We start from the raw sequence: 23,202 nt of genomic DNA on the forward strand, positions 1-23,202 counted from the left end.
AGCTTGGATGCTAGAACAATAGGCAAGTAGGATCCTAGAATGCAACAACTGATTGGCCTGCAGGAAAAAACCAATCAGGCTCCAGGAGGGAAGCAGAATCAGCCATTCAGACGGGACTCATTGTATAAATAATGTATATAAAAGCCAGAGGTTTGGGGGGCAATTCAATCACTGTTTTACAAGCTGCAATAAAGAGCATGAAATCACTACAGGACTCCGAATATATTTCAGATATACCGGTACATCTGTAGGAATGGGCTCGTCGTACAAGGCTGCTTGTTATTTTAAGAACGCTGAGCCATGAATTGGGCAAATGCTACCAACAGAGATATGGGAGGGTTAGAATATACAATTGTAATTATATATCCTTTGAATACAGAATGCTTCTTTATGTAATTAAATTAATACAGAAAATGGGCAGCCTTGCACTTCCATTGCCAGTACTTGTCTTCCCTCCCTCTCTCCACAGCTGTATACAAATCTCAGCCAATTTCCATTGCAAAAGTCAAAGACAAGTATTTTGTGGTGGGCTTGGAGGATTCCTGCTTGTTGCTACTCCCTAAATACTCAGTTACAAGATTTTAAACTGCAGATTGACTGTCACATGGACATTTTACATTTTGCTGGATGCAGTAGACAGCTATGGAGGTTGCCCCCAGATGAGGGTGACATCAGTTTCTCCAGCAGACAGTGACATCTGGCATACTTAACTCCTTCCCCTTTCTCCTTGTTAGCTTAGTTTTCTTCATGTTTCTCATACTTACTGGGGGAAAGGAGTGCTGACTGTTGTGTTTTCAGACTAATTTACATTCCTCTGTGGCTTACAATTGCCAAATGTATAGTTAAAAGTTTAGAAATCAGCGTCTGTGTCAGAGGCTGGCAAATAAAAGCCTGAACTGATGAAATCAATAACTTACAGATGACCCCCAAAGCACATTCCACACCAAGCAGCCATGTTGTGGTGCGCCTCTTTTGCAGCCACAGTGAAATACCTCCTTAGCTTCAAGATGCAACACATCAGAATTACATTCACATATGAATGAGCCTTCACAGAGTGAATGCTTTCATTTTTTTCATCACCTCAGCCACAATGAAATCGATTCACACCCTCTGCTATGATCTTAAACTGCTGTACATGCATGTATGTATCCTCACTTCAACAATAAATGTACTAAACTATGAACAGAAAACAGATTAAATGTACTTAAAGACACAAACACACAGCCTCTGTGGAACAGGAATTTTGTCTGTTAGTTGGGATATCAAGTCAAATTATCACCCAAGAGAATTCTGGCAACACCTCCTCCATCATAGTGCTGTGGGTTCTCATGAGACCCCTATTTCCTCACAGAATTACAATTACCAGAGTTTCCTGGAAAAAGGGATTTATTTCTAAACCACTCTGGAAATTGTAGCTCTGTGAGGGGAATAGGGGTCTCTTAACAACTCTCAGCACCCTTAACAAACCTCTGTTCCCAGGATTCTTTGGTGGAATCCATGACTCAAAGTTGTATAATGGTGCTCTAAATGTTTGGTGCAGATGTGGCCCTTGTATGTGTCAACACAGACCAGGTCTATCAGCTGCTCAGGAGGAGGAACACCCAGCCCAGAAACTGATTGTGGAATCTAGTGATGCAATACCTCTCAATTTTTCAATTTCTGATACTATCTGTTTTTGGCATACCTCAAGGTAAAGGTAAAGGGACCCCTGACCATTAGGTCCAGTTGTGACCGACTCTGGGGTTGTGGCACTCATCTTGCTTTATTGGCCGAGGGAGCCGGCGTACAGCTTCCGGGTCATGTGGCCAGCATGACTAAGCCGCTTCTGGCGAACCAGAGCAGCACATGGAAATGCCGTTTACCTTCCCGCCGGAGCGGGAAGTATTTATCTACTTGCACTTTGACGTGCTTTCGAACTGCTAGGTTGGCAGGAGCAGGGACCGAGCAACGGGAGCTCACCCCGTCGCAGGGATTCAAACCACGACCTTCTGATCAGCAAGTCCTAGGCTCTGGGGTTTAACCCACAGCGCCACCTGCATCCCTATAGGCACCTAATATTTACTCTGAATAAAATGATCTATACACAGAAGTTAAAGTATTAAGATCAATCACTTTACCAAATCACATTTTATTATCTTACAGTTTACCATGAGTTAACAGTGTATTATATTTATCCATTCCCTCATATAACTTGAGACTTTCCACTGTTTTCTATATAAAATTAATTAATAAATGCATTCCCCGACCCTTCTAAAAAAAGGTCTCCCACTGGTCTCAAAAATATTACAATAGCAGCTCACAAGAACGAAATAAAATATCTTAAGTGGGCATATTATACATAGTCCAACTTTCCAATGTGAAAAGTATATAAAATAAAGCTCCCAGTAGCCATCTACCTTTATTTTATTATTTTTAAGATAGCAATGGAGAATAAACTCCAATAAATAAGACTCGCAATTAAGAGATTTCCACATTGTTGCTCTGCTTGATTTACCTGGTAGCCACTGATGGACATCCAATTTTTTGATGACCCCTTTCCAGCTCCCCTTTTGTTTCTTTTCATGATCTGAGTTGTCTGGCTCAACTTACTTTTGCATGGTATTAAATAAGACATGCCAGATTAGTGGTTTCAATAGTGGTGGAAAGAACTTCCAATTGACTTAAACACAAACCAGATCATTTGGAACAAGTGTTTTTTGGCTGCTGGGATTCTAAATTGCAGATGAGTTTTGGCCCAAGTAGCCTAGGGATGGGCTGAACCATGGAGTTTGATACGAAAAAAGCGTAGGCAGCCTTGGACTTTCCATTAAGAAACTTGCTCAAACTTTCATCTCCATTCCTCATTTCTGGTTCTGCCAACAAATGACATCTTAGGATGTCAGCTTGAAGATATACGATGCAGAAATCATGCTGAAGCTAAATATGGGTCTGGCAGTGCCTGGATGGGAGACCATCTGGAATCCTTATGTATGTTTACATTCAGGTATAAAATCCATAATGGAAGAAAAGCAGAATATAAATGCAACGAATTAATTAATAATGAAACCCATGCTTGATGTGACCTACAAAATCCTACTGGGCTGAACTAACTAGATTCTGTAGACCTGATTTCCCCCCAGTTGGGTTTTGCTATGGGAGACGCATATATTTCCGCTTAAATTTCACATTGAGGGTAATTTGGGACAGTTATAACTCTGAATTCACTTCTGACTGAAAATAATAATAATTTATTATTTATACCCCGCCCATCTGGCTGGGCCTCCCCAGCCACTCTGGGCGGCTTCCATAAAAACAAAAAATACAGTAAAATATCACACGTTAAAAACTTCCCTGAACAGGGCTGCCTTAAGATGTCTTCTGAATGTCAGGCAGTTGTTTATCGCTTTGACATCTGCTGGAAGGGCGTTCCACAGGGCAGGCGCCACTACCGAGAAGGCCCTCTGCCTGGTTCCCTGTAGCTTTGCTTCTCGCAATGTGGAGTCTTAGGACTTGATTATTTTTTGACTTTCACTATCCAACAAACCTCAGTGTCCTTACTCATTTCACCCAGGAAATACAAACCAATCTATCCTTAGCTGGGTACCTTAGTACATTACTGCTCCTAATGTTATTATTTTTAAAGCATTTTTATCCATTTTTATTGATCCTTGGCTGGCTTCAGAATTTGTACAAAATCTAACAACAATGAGCAGATATGAAATACAGGTTGGCCAGTGAGATATACAGAACTATACATTCTGAGAAAGATTTCTCTTGCGGCAATCTTATTCCAAATATTCCAGTTAGAAGCCACCCCTGACAGGTAATAAAACTCTTGGTACAAAGTTAAGGTAGTGCCTAATGCAGCCTACAGCTTTTTTTAAAAAAATGCTTTCCACACATAGAATTTGACTGAAATTAATCCACAGGTCCAGTGGTTCCCATAATCTTTAATGGTGGAAATTAAAGGCAAAGGTAAAGGGACCCCTGACCATTAGGTCCAGTCGTGACCGACTCTGGGGTTGTGGTGCTCATCTCACTTTATTTGCTGAGGGAGCCGGCGTACAGCTTCCGGGTCATGTGGCCAGCATGACTAAGCCGTTTCTGGCGAACCAGAGCAGCTCACGGAAACGCAGTTTACCTCCCCGCCGGAGCGGTACCTATTTATTTACTTGCACTTTGACGTGCTTTCAAACTGCTAGGTTGGCAGGATCTGGGACTAAGCAATGGGAGCTCACCCCGTTGCGGGGATTCAAACCGCCAACCCTCTGATCGGCAAGTCCCTGCAGAGCAGCTGCCAGTCAGTTTAGGCAGTACTGGTCTAGAATGACTAAAGATCTGACTCAGTTTAAGGCACCTTCTTATATACCTTCTATCTATGTATGAATCCACTGCCACGAATGCATGCATTCAAGTATAATCATGCATGATCACCAGAGATCCTTACCCCTAAAATATCATTTTACAAGGCAGGAAGTGGTACATCAGAATTGAAAACTCAAGAAATCGTCACATGGAGCATCCGCTAACAGTTGAGTTCCTAGTCCAAAGGGGAGCCCCTTGTTCACCTCTGTCACACATTTTGCTGTGGTCTGTGTAACCCACACAAATACCCCACTGGCACACAAAGCATAAAATCCACCTTGTTCTCTACTCAGTTTGACATGATAACATTCCACAACACATATCCTCCGCAGCTGGCCAGCTGAAGCATGCAGTTTTGACAGTGTTGGGAAATGCGTCCAATGGATTTAAACAGAAACCAGACCCTTTGGAACCAGCGCTCCTTGGCTGAATGAAGAGCAACACAACTGGTCATATCCAACCCTATTGAATCATTTTGGATGAGTGTCACTACACATCTGTGAACGTCACAAAGTCTTTTCCAAGAGGAGAAAGTAGAAGAAGTTATTATCATTGCCCTCTATTCTTCTTGATGTCACAATGCTGTTCAGTTCCATTTCACCTAGGCCCATGGTTCCCAACGTGGGGCACACACACCACAGGGGAGCAATGTGATTTTTAAGGGGTGGGGGCAATTCAAGAATGAGTTCTTAACAGTTAATGGCCTTTTAGGCTTCCTCCACATGAATAGGAATTCACTTTTTAAATAATAAGAATTATATGTCATTGGTGGGGGGGCATCAGGATTTCAGAGATGCTTAGGTGGGGCATGGCCAAAAGAGAGGTTGGGAACCACTGACCAAAGAGCAGAAGAACTGCTCGCACATTTCTGGCCCAGGGCCAGCTGCATGCTACTTGAGATCTCCCATCATGTTTGATCTCCTAAAACAAAACTGTGTGGCCTTCCAGATGTTGTGGGACTACAGCTTTCATTATCCCTGATCATTGGCCATGTTGGCTGGGGTCATGGGAGCTGGAGATCAACAATCTCTGGAGGGGCACAAGTTTCCCACCTCAGTCCCACAAGCAGCTCTCTGTGTGAGAGAGATTTGGGTTGCAGCAAGTTTGACCCATTGCCCTTGCAGTTCTCCAATGCAAATCTCTCCCGGAAAAGCTATAAGCAAGGGAGGGGAAAGACACAGGCACAGTACAGGCCATTCACACCACATGCAGTTTGACCTTAGGTCTGCCATGTGAATTGGCAGGCTAAACATTTTACTCCCTTTCTAGGGAGGAGGACTCCCACTGGGAGGATCTGCTGGCAGACCCACCTTCTCTGTCAGCAGGTCTCATGTTCTGGTCTTCTATGACCAGACACTGCAAGGAGCATCTCATGAAACTGCTGAAATGAGGAACTTGCCTTCCCATGACCACCCCCAACTTAGAAGCACTCAATTCCAGCTTTCACTGGGAGCATCCCTGGAACTTATCCTCTACAAAATAGCAAATGTGAACGAACCTCGTGAGATCTTGATGGCAATCCACATTCCAAAGGCAGCAGGGCTTGGCTACTTGTTCTCCCAATTCTCCCCATACGTCAACCAATGCTACCATACCAGAATAATTTTAAGACTCACCCCAGCCTTTGGTTTAGCTCCAGAACCGGTCATTGGCGTGGAAGATGCTCGATCAGCAACATAGGGCAGCGGAAGAGGTGGAGAGGGTGGGGGTGGTACGTTTGCTTGCTGGTGGCTCAGTATAGCAATGTCCACTCTCGAATCAGGATGCAATTCCAAATCCTTTTTAAAGAAAAGAAGGACAAATCTCTTTAAGGGATGTGCATATTCCTTAGGTGGCTACCATTCTATTACCTACAGGAAATACATTAAATCACACATTGGTGTTGTTGTTGTTTTATTAAAAAAGTTTGCAACTTTCTCTACATTCCTATACATTCTTGTTCTAAGAAATAATGATGATCTAATCACTGCTATTCCCTGACACTGTAATATACTTTGAGATCAAAGCTGTAACACCCTAAAAATTAAGTTGTGTGTTTCCTTTGTTTACGAGCCAGGTTTTTTCAGAAGTCTGGCATGTTTTCTCCTTGTATTTCCTGTACACCTCAGATTATGTCCGCACCTTTTGTCTCTGGAAGCATCTGATACCTCCAGCACCATGTGGAAATTGTTATGCAGCTGGAGTGATATCATCATTTGAACCCTTGTGCAGGTGAAACCTCTTGTGGTTTCTTAAAACTTACAATGTAAACAAAAACTTGGTAACATCCATGTCTAGCAATGGGGGAATCCGTCAATTTTAGTTTATCTCAATTTTTATTTTTTCCACTCTTAAGTTCAGTTCCTCACATTTCTCCATCAGTTTGCTTAAAATAATAATAATAAAAATCTCCTTATGAAAACCCAGCAGCATTTTAGTGCATATTTCTTCTAATTCCCCTAAAATTGCCTCTGTATGCACTTTTGCCTACACACACATTGTTGCAAAGCAGTTTTCCTTTAGAAAATGCATTTTGGGTACATTGCTTTCACTAATAAATACACACATTACCTTATGCCCTTTTCTACAAATTACTTGACTGGAGAACTATATTGCAAAATTCAAAGAAGTGTGAATTTCAAAGGGTCAATGTGTTTTGGTTTGCATATTGTTTCAGAAATTGTGAATCAGGTGGGTTCACTAATTAATGCAGACCGAATCAAAATTCCCTCCCACCGCTATGCATGTCTCAATGCTTCAAGCTCTTTGTAATATTTGCAGCAGGGCTGAGGAATGTGTGGACTCAAACTTCCATCAGCCCTGGATATCATGACCAATGATTAGGGATGGGGGGAGTTGTAGTCCAATAACACCTGGAAGGCCACAGATTCCCCATCCTTGATTTACAGAGGAGGCCACAATTCAGTATGTAGTTAGGCACGATGAATTCCTATGGAAAACAACTAAGAATATAAACTACATATTGTAACTGTGATTCTAGCCTAAGGCTATATACCGTATTTTTTGCCCTATAGGACGCATTTCCCCCCCTCCAAAAATGAAGGGGAAATGTGTGTGTGTCCTATGGGGCGAATGCAGGCTTTCGCTGAAGCCTGGAGAGCGGGAGGGGTCAGTGCGCACCGACCCCTCTTGCTCTCCAGGCTTCAGGAAGCTATCCACAAGCCTTGGGAGCCTGGCGCAACTTCCCACCTTGGGAGTTCCCGCCGGGCTCCCAAGGCTTGCGGACAGCAGCCTGCAGCCCGAAACCCGGGGAGCGCAGCGGAGTGCACCCCGGGCTTCGGGCAGCTCTCCGCAAGCCTTGGGACCCCGGCAGGAAGTCCCGGCGGGCTCCGAAGGCTTGCGGGTACCAGCCTGTTCTGGGGGCTGGGGTCAGGGGAAGCTCAGGCTTCCCCCGCCCCAGCCCCGCACCTGGGGAAAAAATAATTCCCCCCCTTTATTCCCCCCCAAACTAGGTGCGCCCTATGGGCTGGTGTGCCCTATAGGGTGAAAAATACGGTATATGAATTCAGAAATGTGAACATTACATGTTACATGTATATGCATGTTTAAGGCTGCCATCTTTTCTACTGGTTCTGGTTCTGAAGTAAGATGGGTTACAGAGGTGACGTTTATAGATCATGAGCTGCCTTTATATAATTCAGTGGTTGGCTGGTTGGATTTTCATTTCCCACATTCAAAGAATCCTTTCCACAACAAGCGGTCCACCTAAGCACCTCTGTATGTTGAAATGATTTCAGCATGAAGTTCCTGTAGCACAATGGCCAGGCCTATTGCTCAGCGTAAAGTGAGACTTCAATTGACAACCTACCTGATTCTCGCTTATGAGCACACATTAAGAGGACGATCAATAGATCTAGGCAAGATGTTTTTCAGTGAAGCTTGTCTATCACCTGTCTATTTTAAAGTTTTTATTGTTTTTATTTTGATTAATTTTATTATGTATTTTGTTCTTCGTATATTGTAACTTTGTGTTGTGAACTGCCCTGAGACGTATGGATATAGGGTAGTATACACTAATATGATATGATAATATAATATAATATAATAATATAATGATATAATATACAATAATATTGCTACTAATATTCTTATTAAGGAGCCCCAGATAAGTCTGATGATGGGTCTATAAATGTAGCAGGAAGTGGTAGAATAGATTCTGCCACTTTGGACTGGAAATACGGATTTCATGTTTATTTTTTGGCTGTTAACCCATTTTGGGAAAAAAGTGAGCAAAAAATCTCAGCACATAAGGACAAGTCTTAGCCCAACCCCCTCCCTAGTTTTCTACCTGCAAGGAATTTTCTGTCAATGGCATCATTTTTATTTTTTATTTTTAAAAAAAGGTGATTTCCACCTGCCGTCTGAAATGCCACAGTACATCTACCACCTTGTTCCAATCTCATTGCAATTTATCTATATATAGCAGTGGCTTAGCAAATCTCATAAATTCAGTTACCACATGCCACTACTGTGATTTTGGTTTTTGAAAATCCAGCTTATTTCAGGGATAAACAAAATACAGGGTAAAAATAACATGCAGGGCAGTCCCATACACATTTACTCAAAAGTCCCACTGAGTTCAATAAGGCTTACTCTTCGGAAAGAGTGCATAAAAAGTAAAGGTAAAGGACCCCTGACAGTTAAGTCCAGTTGCGGATGACTCTGGGGTTGCGGCGCTCATCTCGCTTTACAGGCTGAGGGAGCTGGCATTTGTCCACAGACAGTTTTTCTGGGTCATGTGGCCAGCATGACTAAGCCGCTTCTGGTGAACCAGAGCAGTGCACGGAAACACCGTTTACCTTCCTGCCTTCTACTTGCACTTTGACGTGCTTTCGAACTGCTAGGTGGGCAGGAGCTGAGACCGAACAACGGAAGCTCACTCTTGCGGGGATTCGAACCACCGACATAGCTGTCAACTTTTCCCTTTTCTTGCGAGGAATCCTATTCGGAATAAGGGAATTTCCCTTAAAAAAAGGGAAACTTTGACTGCTATGACCGCCGACCTTCTGATCAGCAAGCCCAAGAATCTCAGTGGTTTAGACTGCAGTGCCACCTGCGTCCCAAGTGGGCATAGGTTAGCAATTTTAGTGAACAACGCATGACACAACACTATGTTTTCCATACCAGAATCACTGAAATGAAGGGGAGTTGTGGGGAAAAAGAGGATTTTGCCCCTAAAAGTGCTCTTTAACCACTCTGCGTGTGTGTGTGTGTATTGCCAGAATAGTGCTTTACCTCATCCTTTCCAATATCATAACATATACTCCCATTGAAGAAAACTATCTAAAAAAGACAAACAATGCTTTGTTGTCAGAATATTATTTTAACCGAGGCAGAATTTGTAAGCAGCCCATAAATGCCTCCTTGCCTGGAGCGCTGGGTCTTACTGAAATGTGGACCCAATAAAAAACACAACATTTCAGCACTTTCTCTTGCAAATTCAGCACCCATTGCATCAGACCATTGTGCTGGCACGATTCTAACCCCAGTCTGATTGCCTTTAAAAAACACACAGAGAAGCTTGGCAGGGGACAGGGGAGTCCAATATCTTTTGAATTTTGTACCCTTCACTTGCTTTGGTTTTAGTAGTTCTTATAACTCTCCCAGAGTGGAGAGAGGCCAAGAAGGAATAAATGAGTAGCTGGAGGCTAGGAAATGGAACATTACATAGACACAGACACACAAACACACATACATACACACCTTTTATTTTTTTATAAAGGAGAAATTACATGTGCTGAAACAGAAAGACCAACGAGAGTAGGAAAAAGAGGGAGAGACTGCACACACATTTAAAATTCATTTGAAGCACACCCCTCTCTCAAGAATCCTGGGAACTGTGCTTTGTTATGGGTGCTGGGAATTATAGCCCTGTGAGGGATATGCTACAGTTCCCATGTTTCCTTGCTGGCAGCGATGTGCTTTACATGCACTTTAAGTGCATAGTGTGTACACATTCAGGGGGAGGGTGAGGAAGAAGCAGCAGAGGTAAATATGCAACTGGGATAAAAGATAAGTAAACAAGCAAGCTCACAGGTATGTGCCTCCGTGTGTGTGTCAGCGTGCTGGAAGGCGAGGATGCTGAACCGAGAGCGTTCTCAATATCCTGATCTAGCTGGTCCAGTTTAAGAATGAGTAGCACCATGGAGTCCAATCGCGAGTGATCTTCTCTCACTTCCTGGGGATTAGAACATGCAATTACAGAATCTGAAAGGGCACTTCTGGGAAAGAATAAAAAACTCTCTGTTCCCTAATTTAACAAAACAGCATTCAATAATAGGCAGCAAACACACATTTGCAGTGGAGGGGGGGACAGTGGGGAGGGATGGGTGGAGAAAACCACAACACACTGTTTTCTCTCATCACTGGGTTGTTCACTGCCAAGGCTCAACTTACTGACTGAGAAGAATTTTGCATGCATCTTAAATACAGTATTTTTCGCTCTATAGGACGCACCGGACCATAGGACGCACCTTGTTTTAGAGGGGGAGAACAAGAAAAAATAAATTCTCCCCCTCTCTGCTCAGCGCCCCTTCAGCGAAGCGGCAGGAGAAACGGAGCCCCTTCCATTTCTCCTCCTGCTTGGCTGAAGGGGCGCGGAGCAGCTCTCTGCTGAAGCCAGGAGAGTCTTGCTCTCCCGGCTTCAGCGAAAGGAACCGGAAGCCTGCGGAGCACAGCGGGAACTCGTGCTGTGCTCCAAAGGCTTCAGGCGACCATCCCTGACGCCTGGAGAGTAAGAGGGGTCGGTGCGCACCGACCCCTCTCGCTCTCCAGGCTTCAGCGAAAGCAATGCGAAACCTCCGGAGCACAGAGGGAGCGCTCCCTCTGCACTTTGGAAGCTTCGCGTTGCTATCGCTGAAGCCAAGGAGCCTGCATTCGCTCCATAGGACGCACATACATTTCCCCTTAATTTTGGGAGGGGAAAAAGTGCGTCCTATAGAGCAAAAAATACGGTACCTTTCTGCTTGAAAACTGTGCAAACGGAAAAAAGGCATTGTTTTAAGTGCTATCGGACGGGGGGGGGAGGGATTGGAGTGACTGTCCAGAGTCCCCCTACTGGGGGCACATGCCTGATAGTAATTAATTGTTGTCAGAAGTGCAAACTGACAGCCACTCCTAAGATATCCGACATACACACACGCTTCTAACGTCTACAAATTGCAGCCATTTTCTCAAGGTTCCCCCTAAACTCTGGAACAAGTGCTAGAGACGCCGACATGGTTTTCTCCACCCCCGGTCTCAAGAGTTTCACTACAGGGTGGGTGCAGAGTTTCTCCTGACACAGAAAGCAGGTGGTGGGGCCACTGTGAAAGGTGGCTGTATGCCCTGTTTTACAGAAGACGATTGTCTGTTTGAAGAGCTCTCATAGGACAGTCTTCTGTTTGAATCAAGGGTGGCGTAGGGTGAGACAGCCACCTCAGACAACAGACTTTGGGTATCTTAAAAGACGGCATATTGCTAGCTATTCGTGTTTGTTACTGTTGTTATTTTTCCTGCTAGGAAGAGATGCTTCTGAGGGTTGTTGTTGCTTTGCCCCAGGTGCCAAAGTAACTTTTCATCTTCATTTGGGCTGGGGGCAGGCACCACCTGCTGCTCTACCATAAGCAGAAAAATGACCTGGGCTGGCCAGGATTTGAAGTTCTCCCTTTGAAAATCTGTCTGGTCCACATCCACTTTCAATATAAGCAACCGTAACATGGAAGACCAGGGCGTGGAGACTAGCCTATCTACTGCAAGCTGACAAGTTACCTGGTCTGGTCCCTGTCTTCCCCATTATGATGAGGTGCATCTCTATACTGTACAACTTACAGTCCTTATATACATACTGGACAGGCACCAAACCAAGAGGATGTAGTCTTGCATCAAATTGAGAGCGAGAGCACAATGCCTCATCTTTGAAAGCTTGGTGGGTGGAGTGTTGGGACATATTTGTTGCTTCCATCCAGTTCAGAACTTCTTGACCTGTTCTTAAACTCCTGCACCATGTCTCCTGAACCTTGTGCTGAACCTCTAACAGTATTCACCTGAATAACGATTCCTTTCTTACTTAAAGAGGGACGCGGGTGGTGCTGTGGGTTAAACCACAGAGCCTAGGTCTTGCTGATCAAAAGGTCGGCGGTTCCAATCCCCGTGACGGGGTGAGCTCCCATTGCTTGGTCCCTGCTCCTGCCAACCTAGCAGTTCAAAAGCACGTCAAAGTGCAAGTAGATAAATAGGTACTGCTCCAGCGGGAAGGTAAACGGTGTTTCCACGCGCTGCTCTGGTTCGCCAGAAGGGGCTTGGTCATGCTAGCCACATGACCCGGAAGCTGTACGCTGGCTCCCTCGGCCAATAAAGCAAGATGAGCGTCGCAATCAAAGAGTCGGTCACGGCTGGACCTAATGGTCAGGGGTCCCTTTACCTTTACCTTCTTACTTAAAAGTAAGAGCCTCTATTTGCATGTTTTGGGTTGGGAGCCGGGACAATTTGATGTAAATCTGTCTCCTCTTTTGCTCTCTTTTTGTGGTTGATGCATTTACTCTTTTTTGATTATGGGTAACATTTCTGATCATGGATAACGTTGTATAAATGACTTGGAAAAGGAAGCAGACTTTTATAATAAATATTCATAAATAAAAACTGTTTTATGGATTTTTTGTTATAAAATTCTCTTTCCATTTCATGAACAGTACAAATCAAGGGCAGTTATGTACTGCTATTTTTGTAATGAAACTTGATGTAAGAATATTAGCTAGATAGATGATAGATAGATAGATAGATTGTATCTGCATGCGTGCTAATAAAAATAAACTTGCAATATGCCAACTCTCTCCACTTCTTGCAGCCAGCAATGCTCCAGACCCACAAATTTTCATTGCAGGATTTGTGTCACAACGGTACAATTTTACTGTAATACCAAATTCTATTTTCACCATAATAAATACAGGCCATATTGTTTGCTATGCTATATGCATTCCTGCATATAGAACAGGAAACCTCACAGGCTTTCCCTCACATATTTTTCTATACATTCCATGTCTAGAGGAAAAAGGAAGTATACTCCCTTGGAAGAAGCAAAGCATTCTACTCAAAACATTTTGGTCTTATACCAAATACTCAGGAATTCCATATAGAAGCCTTGTATTTCTACGTGTGTGTCGGGCATGCATGCCCAAATGCTGGTGAGGTTCTGCCTCTCATGGTTGGAGCAGAGAGGCTAGATGAATATCAGTTAATCTTGTGGCTTCTCTCAGCCCACACCGAGAAAGTGCTGCAGATCTTGGAGCTGGACGGCTACATTGCACATTCCTCTCATGCATGCTTGCTCAGAAGTAAGTCTTGTGGTGACTTGACAAACACTGCCTCAGTCACAGTGAAGTTACACCATCCTTTGGAATTTGATTTCCAAAGCTTGCTCCCTCAAGGCTGAGTCCCAGTCCTTCTGCTGATTGCCAAAGAACGTTCATAAGATGAACCAAATATCAAAACCCAGACTTAACTCACAATGTACATTTTCAGAGGGCAACACGCACACACAGAAGGACACGTTGCTTTTCCAAGGTTTCCAAAATATGTAGAGAAGAGCTTTCCACATGTACAGCTTTTCAGATAGCAAAAGGAATGTGTGCATGTTTGGGTAGACACTGTCTCCCTACCCCACAATGTGTTAATTGAATACATGCTGAATATCTGAAAATGGCTAATTATTGTTAGAATCAGGTGAATCAGGAAATTGTGCTCTAGTTTATGCATGTTTAAGGACATGGTTCTTCCCCTCCCAATGAACATGTAAAAGTGCTTTTCACCGATTTATTGTAAACGTTCCTTGCCCACGAGTCATGATGGTGATGATAATGATAATAATAATTTATTACTTATAAATTACTTATACCCCATCCATCTGGCCAGGCCTCCTCACCCACTCTGGGCGGCTTCCAGCAGGATATTAAAAACACAATAAAACATCAAACATTAAAAAGTTCCCTAAACAGGGTTGCCTTCAGATGTCTTCTAAAAGTCAGATAGTTTTTTATTTCCTTGACATCTGATGGGAGGGCTTTCCATAGGGTGGGTGCCATTACCGAGAAGGCCCTCTGTCTGGTTCCCTGTAACCTCACTTCTTGCAGTGAGGGAACCGCCAGAAGGCCCTTGGAGCTGGACCTCAGTGTCCAGACTAAATGATGGGGTTGAAGATGTTCCTTCAGGTATACTGGGCCGAGGAAACGTACAGTACAGAACGTACAGAAACGTACTGGGAGCCAATGTAGGTCTTTCAGGACCGGTGTTATGTAGTCTTGGCAGCCGCTCCCAGTCACCAGTCTAGCTGCCACATTCTGGATTAATTATGCTGCATACCGGGGGAATGGAGAGGTGTGGACAAGTGGAAATGGGGTGTGGGTGGGAGATGCCCAAATGCTTTGCATGGTGGCAGTGCAGCCTGCTGGCTGAAGCAGGCAGGGGGCGAAGGAAGGGCTGAGTGCAAGCCTATGGGGCACCTCTTCACATATGCAAAGCTGCGCTCACAGGTGGGTGCGGCACATGTAGTATGGAAAAGATTGTGCTTTGAATTTGCTCATACTGAGGATGTGGACGAAGGCACTCAAAAATTTAGGTCTGCAATCACCAAGTCAAGTACATTGTGAAGTATTTTGGTTTTTATTTGACTATTACACCATGCCTTAAAACAAATCTTTTGCATTTATTACTTTTCCACACAGTATATTGCAGAGTTAAGCAGCTAGTAAATGTATTCATAAAAACCTAAGAATTATACCCATAAAAACGAAAGTATGTAGAAAATTTTGAGCAGGACACTGAAAGGGATATCATTCATCTGTGTTTATACTCTGTTCCTGTGTCGCCATAATCATGCAAAGGTCTTTGTCTCTTATGAATGTTCCTGAATGTGCCTTTTTTTGGTCCTCTGACCTGTTTGCAGCTTAAACTTGACATTTCCCTCCCCTTTCTCCATCCACCCAACATTTCATCAATTCAGATTATTTACAGATGGTTTCATCAACTTTAAATGTCATATAATACATGTGACAAAGAAGAAGCTCTAGACTGTATGGTTTTCTGGAAAAGACTCTGCACAACACATATTTTCCTAAGCTAAAGACCTGAAACAGGATTCGCATATTGATATTAAGAATGTCACTTCTGATTACTATAAATGTAGGAATTAGGTTGGGCACGCGCTAGCAGAGGTTTTTTTGGCATTCCTATATTTAAATAAAGTGCTGGTTCTGATGTAACACTTGGTAGACATTGCTTTGCTTTCAGAAATTACTCCATAAGTAAGAAAGGGAGAGAAATTCAGTTCAGTTCACATTTTAATGGGCATCTAGCTAATTCACACTTGCCAGAACAATACACAAACCCAACATGCAACTATGCTTTGAAAAATCACATTTCCCTGAATTTTGCAATTCAATTCTTTAACCAAATAATGTGTGCATAAATGCATATTTATGGAAAACTGTTCATAACATGCCTGTTTTAGCTAGACTAACATAAAAGGTATTGCAACAGTCAAAAATGATTGCAAAAATGTGGATATTTAGTCAAAAATGCATAAAGTTAGGATAAATGTGCATTAATACACAGATGAATTTTCAGGAGGACTTTTTAAAAATATATATAAATTGATGCAGAAATGCAGAGAACAGGATAAAAGTTTGGAAAAAGAAATGGAGAGAAACCAAAATAAGCCAATCTTCTCCAACCTGGTGCCTGATGTTTCAGACTACAATTCCCATCAGCCCCAGTCAGGCTGGCCAATGACCAGAGTCAATGGAAGCTGTGGTCCAAAATGTCTTGAGCACAGCAGGCTGAGGAGGGCTTCGATAAGCATTTTTTTTTTGGGGGGGGGGACTATACTGTGGCGGATTGTGCATGCATTTCTTCAGAGGGCCATTCTCCAGGCAGGATTAGAGAGAAATTTAAAGAAATGTGCTACTTGCTGAAATATACTCCTCTCAGTGGCGATTTAGGAGCCACTCAAAAGGGGTTGTAGTAGGTCTGGTTTCCCATTGTGTTCCCTGTTTTCTTAAGTGAAAGGAAGCTGCAGGAGCACCCACCAAAGGGTTAGTTTCCTGGCACAGAGGGAGTCCTGATGACTTTGTGTTGTCTTATTTTCAGGCACTCTGGCTCAAGGGCAGTTTGGGCATACTGGCAGGAAGCAGGTGTGTTGGACCTGGAGCGGGGACACCTGGGTTCTGTTCCCCCTCTGATCATTAGATGACCTCAAGCCAGTAACTCAGCCTAACCTACTGCTCAGGTTTCTTGCAAGGATAAAATAGGAAAACCCCATTGATTGAACTCCTTAGAGGAAGTGAGGGACATCAAGGGAATAAATAAACAATAAGCAAAACAATTTGCCCCGTTAATATAGCCTTCTTGATAACCTCATTGTAAGCATGTGGTTGTTGTAGCATCAATTAATATGAAATGTTGATGCAAGGCATTTTAAAGCTCACGCATGAAGAGCTCAGTTTCTTCAGTTTATGTTCAAATGTAGTACATTGAGGACCCATTCACATTAACCCCTTGTGGCATGGCGGCACTCCTCCATATTGTGATGCCAAAACAATGTTGATGATGGCAACAATCACTTGCATGGATGTATCGCACCAGATATATCACCTGAGCATCAGGTTGGAAAGGCCCATGCAACTGGACCCATGCACATGGTTCTGGAATTCACAACAGTGGTGTGGGATTAAATACTATTATTATTAAAAAAAAATATTCCACCTATTTCTCCAAAGAGACTCCGGGTGGTTAACAAATTGTAGCGAAAAGAGAAAAAAAAGGTATAACTTTTTTAACCTACACCAATGTGCATTCCGAGTAATAATTTAAGACTATCCAAGCCAGTTGACAAGCTCCACCAGCACAAAAATAATATGGAACTGAACCAGCAAATACTATTTAAGCAAAGTCCTTTAAAAGAAAGCAAGGTTGTCGTCAACTGACTGAAGCAGTACAGCAATGGTGCCTAAGAGACCTCGCTGAACATGGAATTCTATAAGACAGACGCCACAACATAGGAGGCTCTATTCCTAGTTGAGACTAATCTTGCTTCCTGAGGTTTATGGGTTTGGAACAGGGCCTGAGATGGCAATCAGAGAATGCAAGGAGGAACACATGGGAAAAGGTGGTTCCTTCAGCACCAAGTCACAAGCCACTAACCCCTTTAAAGATTGGCTTTCAAGGTACTGTCCAGCACCTTGAATTGAGCCTGGAAATCGGCAACTGGTGCAAATCACAGAGACAGTGGCGGACTTTGGGCTTTCAAACTTCAGTGGTGTCCCCCCACCTCTCACCTTCCATTCTACAACATTTTGTGGCCCTCCCTGTGGTACTGTCTCAGCTTGGCACCCAGTGAGGGCAAACCAGTAGTGCTTCCCTAAATCCGCCTTTGATGTAGAACCAGTATGATAAAATCACAGAGTCAGCCTAGTGGCCCATGTAAATTGAAATTGAAATACTTTATTGTCACTTGTACAACTTGTATACAGTGAGATTACATGAGCACCCCCCACTCAGCTCTCTTAGTCTTAATTCCCCTCATTTACTGACGCACACCCACCAAACCCGAAAGTCAGTTGACCTGTTGTTATCTTTTCATTCAGCAGCCTAACAGCCCATGGATAGAAGCTGTTCTTTACCCTGTTGGTGCGACTAATCATGCTTCTATATCTTCTGCCTGAGGGCAGGAGATCAAGAAAGTGCCGGCCAAGGTGTGAATCATCCCTGAGAATTTTCCTCACTCTCCTGAGGCAACGTTCTTCCGCTATTTCATCCAGTGGATTCACGGGACAGCCCATAATATCTTGTGCTGTATTCACCACCCTCTGTAGGCACTTCCTATCAGATGATGTCAAACCAGCATACCACACCATGATGCAGTATGAAAGGACACTTTCTATTGTTGACCGGTAGAAGGAGATCATCAGATGTTGATTGACATTGTTCTTCTGCAAGACTCTGAGGAGATGGAGTCTCTGTTGGGCTTTCTTAACCACCTGGGTTGTATTTATTTTCCAAGTAAGGTCTTCACTGAGATAAACTCCTAGGAATTTAAAGGAAGAGACTCTCTCCACACAGCCCTCCCTGATGTACAGCGGGGCTAGTTCTCCTCTTTTCCTCCAAAAGTCCAACACCATCTCCTTTGTTTTGCTGATATTAAGGTGCAAGTTGTCCCTAGGCACCATGTAGATATTTTTTGGACCTCCCCAGTAGCTCAGTATCTATATCAGTATCTGTTTACACACTGACTGGCACCAGTGGTCTAGGATGTCTGACAAGGGATTCTTCCAGCCCTAGTTGAGGATGTTAGGGTACAGCTCTTTCCCTGGAGCTACAGCCCTTGTCCTCCAGCAGCAGCAGCAGTCCCAAACACATTTACTTAGGAGTAAGCCTGAATGAGACTTATTTCTGGGAAAACATGCAAGAGATTGTGCTGTAACATAGCCTTCAGTTTTAAAGGCAGCCTCTTTTGCTGGACAGGCAAGGCAAGTTTTCTCACCCACCCACAGAAGAAAGGGTCCTTTTACAAAGAGAGCTGGCAAAATTCCTCTCTGCGCCTTTGATCTGGGGCCAGTTGGACTGAGCTTAAAATCTTACATTAATGTTATACATTTCATAGGATGCTAAAGTCCTAGTCCATGTCTTGCTTTGTTTAAAGGGGAAAATAACACTCTGCTCCAGCAGAATAGAAAGGTATTCAGGTCTCTTTTCATCTACCGTGAAGTCATTCATCTGAGCTGACAAGAAAGGTTGAGGATAATGCAATACATCCCATTTCTCGAACTATCTGCTGACTTTCGCAAGCAGTTCTATAAATCAGAGGTAACCTGGTTTATGTCCTTCTTCCTTGCAACATGATAAAATAGGGAACTGGCGTGGGAATTTTTATCTCCCTCTGAAGTTTAAATTTCATATTAGGCACTAATAATGCAGTATTTCACAAAGCAAATGAAAAGATAGCAAAAGCAAGCATTTTCACAGATTAAAACAAAGAAAAGGTTACAGCTTTCCTTGTAGTTTCTTCCTCACAAAGGAAGAGTCTGGACTTTTAAACCTTTACTGTGGTTCCATACCCTGCTTTTTTATGTGGCTAGAATTAGAATAAACCAGTTTTCCAAGTTCATTTGTAACACGAAACTGATTTAGTTATTATAAAAAGTGAAAGCGTTTATGCTTGAGGAGGATAAGATAGGATAGTGAGATCGTGAGCCCAAGAATTGTCACCATTTATTTGCATTAATTTAGATTATGGTTTGAGGGACCATTATATTATGGTATGAGGGACGCAGGTGGTGCTGTGGGTTAAACCACAGAGCCTAGGACTTGCTGATCAAAAGGTTGATGGTTCTAATCCCCACGATGGGGTGAGCTCCCATTGCTCGGTCCCTGCTCCTTCCAACCTAGCAGTTCAAAAGGACGCCAAAGTGTAAGTAGATAAATAGGTACCGCTCCGGCGGGAAGGTAAACGGCGTTTCCGTGCGCTGCTCTGGTTCTCCAGAAGTGGCTTAGTCATGCTGGCCACATGACCTGGAAGCTGTACGCCGGCTCCCTCAGCCAATAAAGCGAGATGAGCGCCACAACCCCAGAGTCAGTCACGACTGGAACTAATCGTCAGGGGTCCCTTTACCGTTACCTATATTATGGTTTAGATGATCATCTGAACTTAGTCACTGTGGCTGTTGTAGTGTGCAATTAATGCATCAGGCAGGCAGGCAGGTGTGCCCAAACTACAAATTATTTTCCTTTTTTTATTAAAAAAAGTGTGATTGATTGGCCTGTATTATGATTTTGCTTGAACCATGACATGAAAAAGTAATCACAGCCAATGCTCTTAAAATGCACAGCTTTTTTGGAAAGAGAGAGTGTGTGCACATGGGCCAGAGGGAGAGGATGTATGGCTGGTGATAGTGAGGAGGCTAAAGCTGGAGAGTAAGGCTATCGATGGCTGCTAACCATGATACCTATGCTCTGCCTTCCTGGTTGGAGAAAGTAATGCTTCTGCATAAGGTAAAAAAAAAAAAGGTAAAGGACCCCAAGATGGTTAAGTCCAGTCAAAGGTGACTATGAGGTGCAGCGTTCATCTCACTTCAGGCCGAGGGACCCGGCGTTTGTCCGCAGACAGCTTTCCGGGTCACGCGGCCAGCATGACTAAACCACTTCTGGCGCAACGGGACACCCTGACGAGTGTCAGAGTGCACAGAAATGCCATTTACCTTCCTGCTGCAGTGGTACCTATTTATCTACTTGCACGGATATGCTTTCGAACTGCTAGGTTGGCAGAAGCTGGGACAGAGCAACGGGAGCTCACACCGTCGCAGGGATTTGAACCACCATGCTTCCGATCGGCAAGTCCAAGAGGCTCAGTGGTTTAGACCACAGCACCACCCATGTCCTTTTGCTTCTGCATACCAGTTCCTGGAAATCACAGGAGGTGAGAGTGCTGTTTTGCTTAGGCCCTGCTTGAGGGTTTTCCACAGGCATCTAGGTAGCCAATGTGAGAGCAGGATGTTGGACTAGATGAGCCACTGACCTAATCCAGGAGGCTCTTCTTAAGTTCTTACAAGGGGGTGGAGGAGGAGCAAAGGTCAAAGAGCTCTAGTGATTGGCTCAAAGCCCCCTTGCATCATAAACCAGGTTGGGCAGACCTCTTGGCTTTAGCTGTCTCTGTGGTTGCTCTCATCTGGGAGACCAACACAGATTGAAATCTCAGTCTCCGTTGTGTGTCAACCCTGGGTTCATTTGAGCTGCTAAAAGCCAACCAGCTATACTCCAACTGACATGCCTTTTTCCTTCTCTGATAAGTCTCAGATGAAAACAACACACTGTCATGCTCTCCTTCTGATACACAAATATCTATCACCTATCTATCTATATCTATCATCTATCTATCATCTATCTATCTATCTATCTATCTATCTATCTATCTATCTATCTATCATCTATCATCTATCTATCTATCTATCATCTATCTATTATCTATCTATCTATCTATCTATCTATCTATCATCTATCTATCTATCTATCTATCTATCTATCATCTATCTATCTATCTATCTATCTATCTATCATCTATCTATCTATCTATCTATCTATCTATCTATCTATCATCTATCTATCTATCATCTATCTATCTATCTATCTATCTATCATCTATCTATCTATCTATCTATCTATCTATCATCTATCTATCTATCTATCTATCTATCATCTATCTATCTATCATCTATCTATCTATCTATCTATCTATCATCTATCTATCTATCTATCTATCTATCTATCTATCTATCTATCATCTATTATCTATCTATCTATCTATCTATCTATCATCTATCTATCATCTATCTATCTATCTATCTATCTATCTATCATCTATCTATCTATCATCATCTATCTATCTATCATCATCTATCTATATCTATCTATCTATCATCATCTATCTATATCTATCTATCTATCTATCTATCTATCATCTATCTATCATCTATCTATCTATCTATCTATCTATCATCTATCTATCTATCTATCTATCTATCTATCTATCTATCTATCTATTATCTATCTATCTATCTATCTATCTATCATCTATCTATCTATCTATCTATCTATCTATCATCTATCTATCTATCTATCTATCTATCTATCTATCTATCTATCATCTATCTATCTATCTATCTATCTATCATCTATCTATCTATCATCTATCTATCTATCTATCTATCTATCTATCTATCTATCTATCTATCATCTATCTATCATCTATCTATCTATCATCTATTATCTATCTATCTATCTATCTATCTATCTATCTATCATCTATCTATCATCTATCTATCTATCTATCTATCTATCTATCTATCTATCTATCTATCATCTATCTATCTATCATCATCTATCTATCTATCATCATCTATCTATATCTATCTATCTATCATCATCTATCTATATCTATCTATCTATCTATCTATCTATCTATCTATCTATCTATCATCTATCTATCATCTATCTATCTATCTATCTATCTATCTATCTATCTATCATCTATCTATCATCATCTATCTATCTATCATCATCTATCTATATCTATCTATCTATCTATCATCATCTATCTATATCTATCTATCTATCTATCTATCATCTATCTATCTATCTATCTATCTATCTATCTATCTATCTATCTATCTATCTATCTATCTATTTATCTATATCTATCTATCTATCTATCATCTATCTATCTATCTATCTATCTATCATCATCTATCTATCTATCATCATCTATATCTATCTATCTATCTATCTATCTATCTATCTATCTATCATCTATCTATCCATGGCTTGCATAGGAGTGTGGCTTGCATTGATGGTGCCCTTGGGGTTGGTATCAGAACTGGCTATATGCAACTCCCTTTGACATGCTTCCCAGGTTAAGCACAGACATGTTCCCACAGGATTACTGTTATGCTGCTTGCTACCTTCATGTTCTAGAGAAGGGTTGGCAGAGTCTCACCCTTCATAGGGTGCATCCTGTTGGTTGAAACGGTATCAGCTAGCCAAAGCACTCTTAAAATGTCATTCTATGAGTGGTTTGAAATTATTGTTTTCTGTTCATCTTCACAGCAGCTCCTTCCTAACACTCAATTCCACTTGAATCCATGTTGTAAAGATAACTGTAGACAACTGCATGAATGGGGAAAAAATATTTAAAGAAACAGAAGAAAATGTGGTAACTATTTAGTCCAGGCTGTTCAGCGTTCAGAATTATATTTAATCACTGAATGCTATGCCAAACTCCTGAGATAAGCACAGATTTGCCCATATCAGAAGAACTGTAGCCAACAACCATTCGTA

General features: G+C 42.5%; 1 protein-coding gene across 5 annotated transcripts in view; it reads right to left on the reverse strand.

Moving 5' to 3' along the window:
• Window positions 1-23,202, reverse strand: part of DLC1 (DLC1 Rho GTPase activating protein) — a 268,763-nt gene that overhangs the window by 196,904 nt on the left and 48,657 nt on the right. For 4 of the 5 annotated variants that reach the window (XM_082238017.1, XM_082238014.1, XM_082238016.1 and 1 more), the window contains exons 3-4: window positions 10,379-10,522; window positions 5,961-6,122 (exon numbers count right to left, since the gene is read on the reverse strand). In XM_082238017.1, the coding sequence (XP_082094143.1) occupies window positions 5,961-6,122; window positions 10,379-10,522 (306 nt within the window). The remainder of the gene's footprint in view (window positions 1-5,960; window positions 6,123-10,378; window positions 10,523-23,202) is intronic. The other variant, XM_082238018.1, reaches the window with a different exon arrangement.

This window comes from Podarcis vaucheri (assembly GCF_965113315.1).
Source record: "Podarcis vaucheri genome assembly, chromosome: 9".
Classification (NCBI taxonomy): domain Eukaryota; kingdom Metazoa; phylum Chordata; class Lepidosauria; order Squamata; family Lacertidae; genus Podarcis; species Podarcis vaucheri.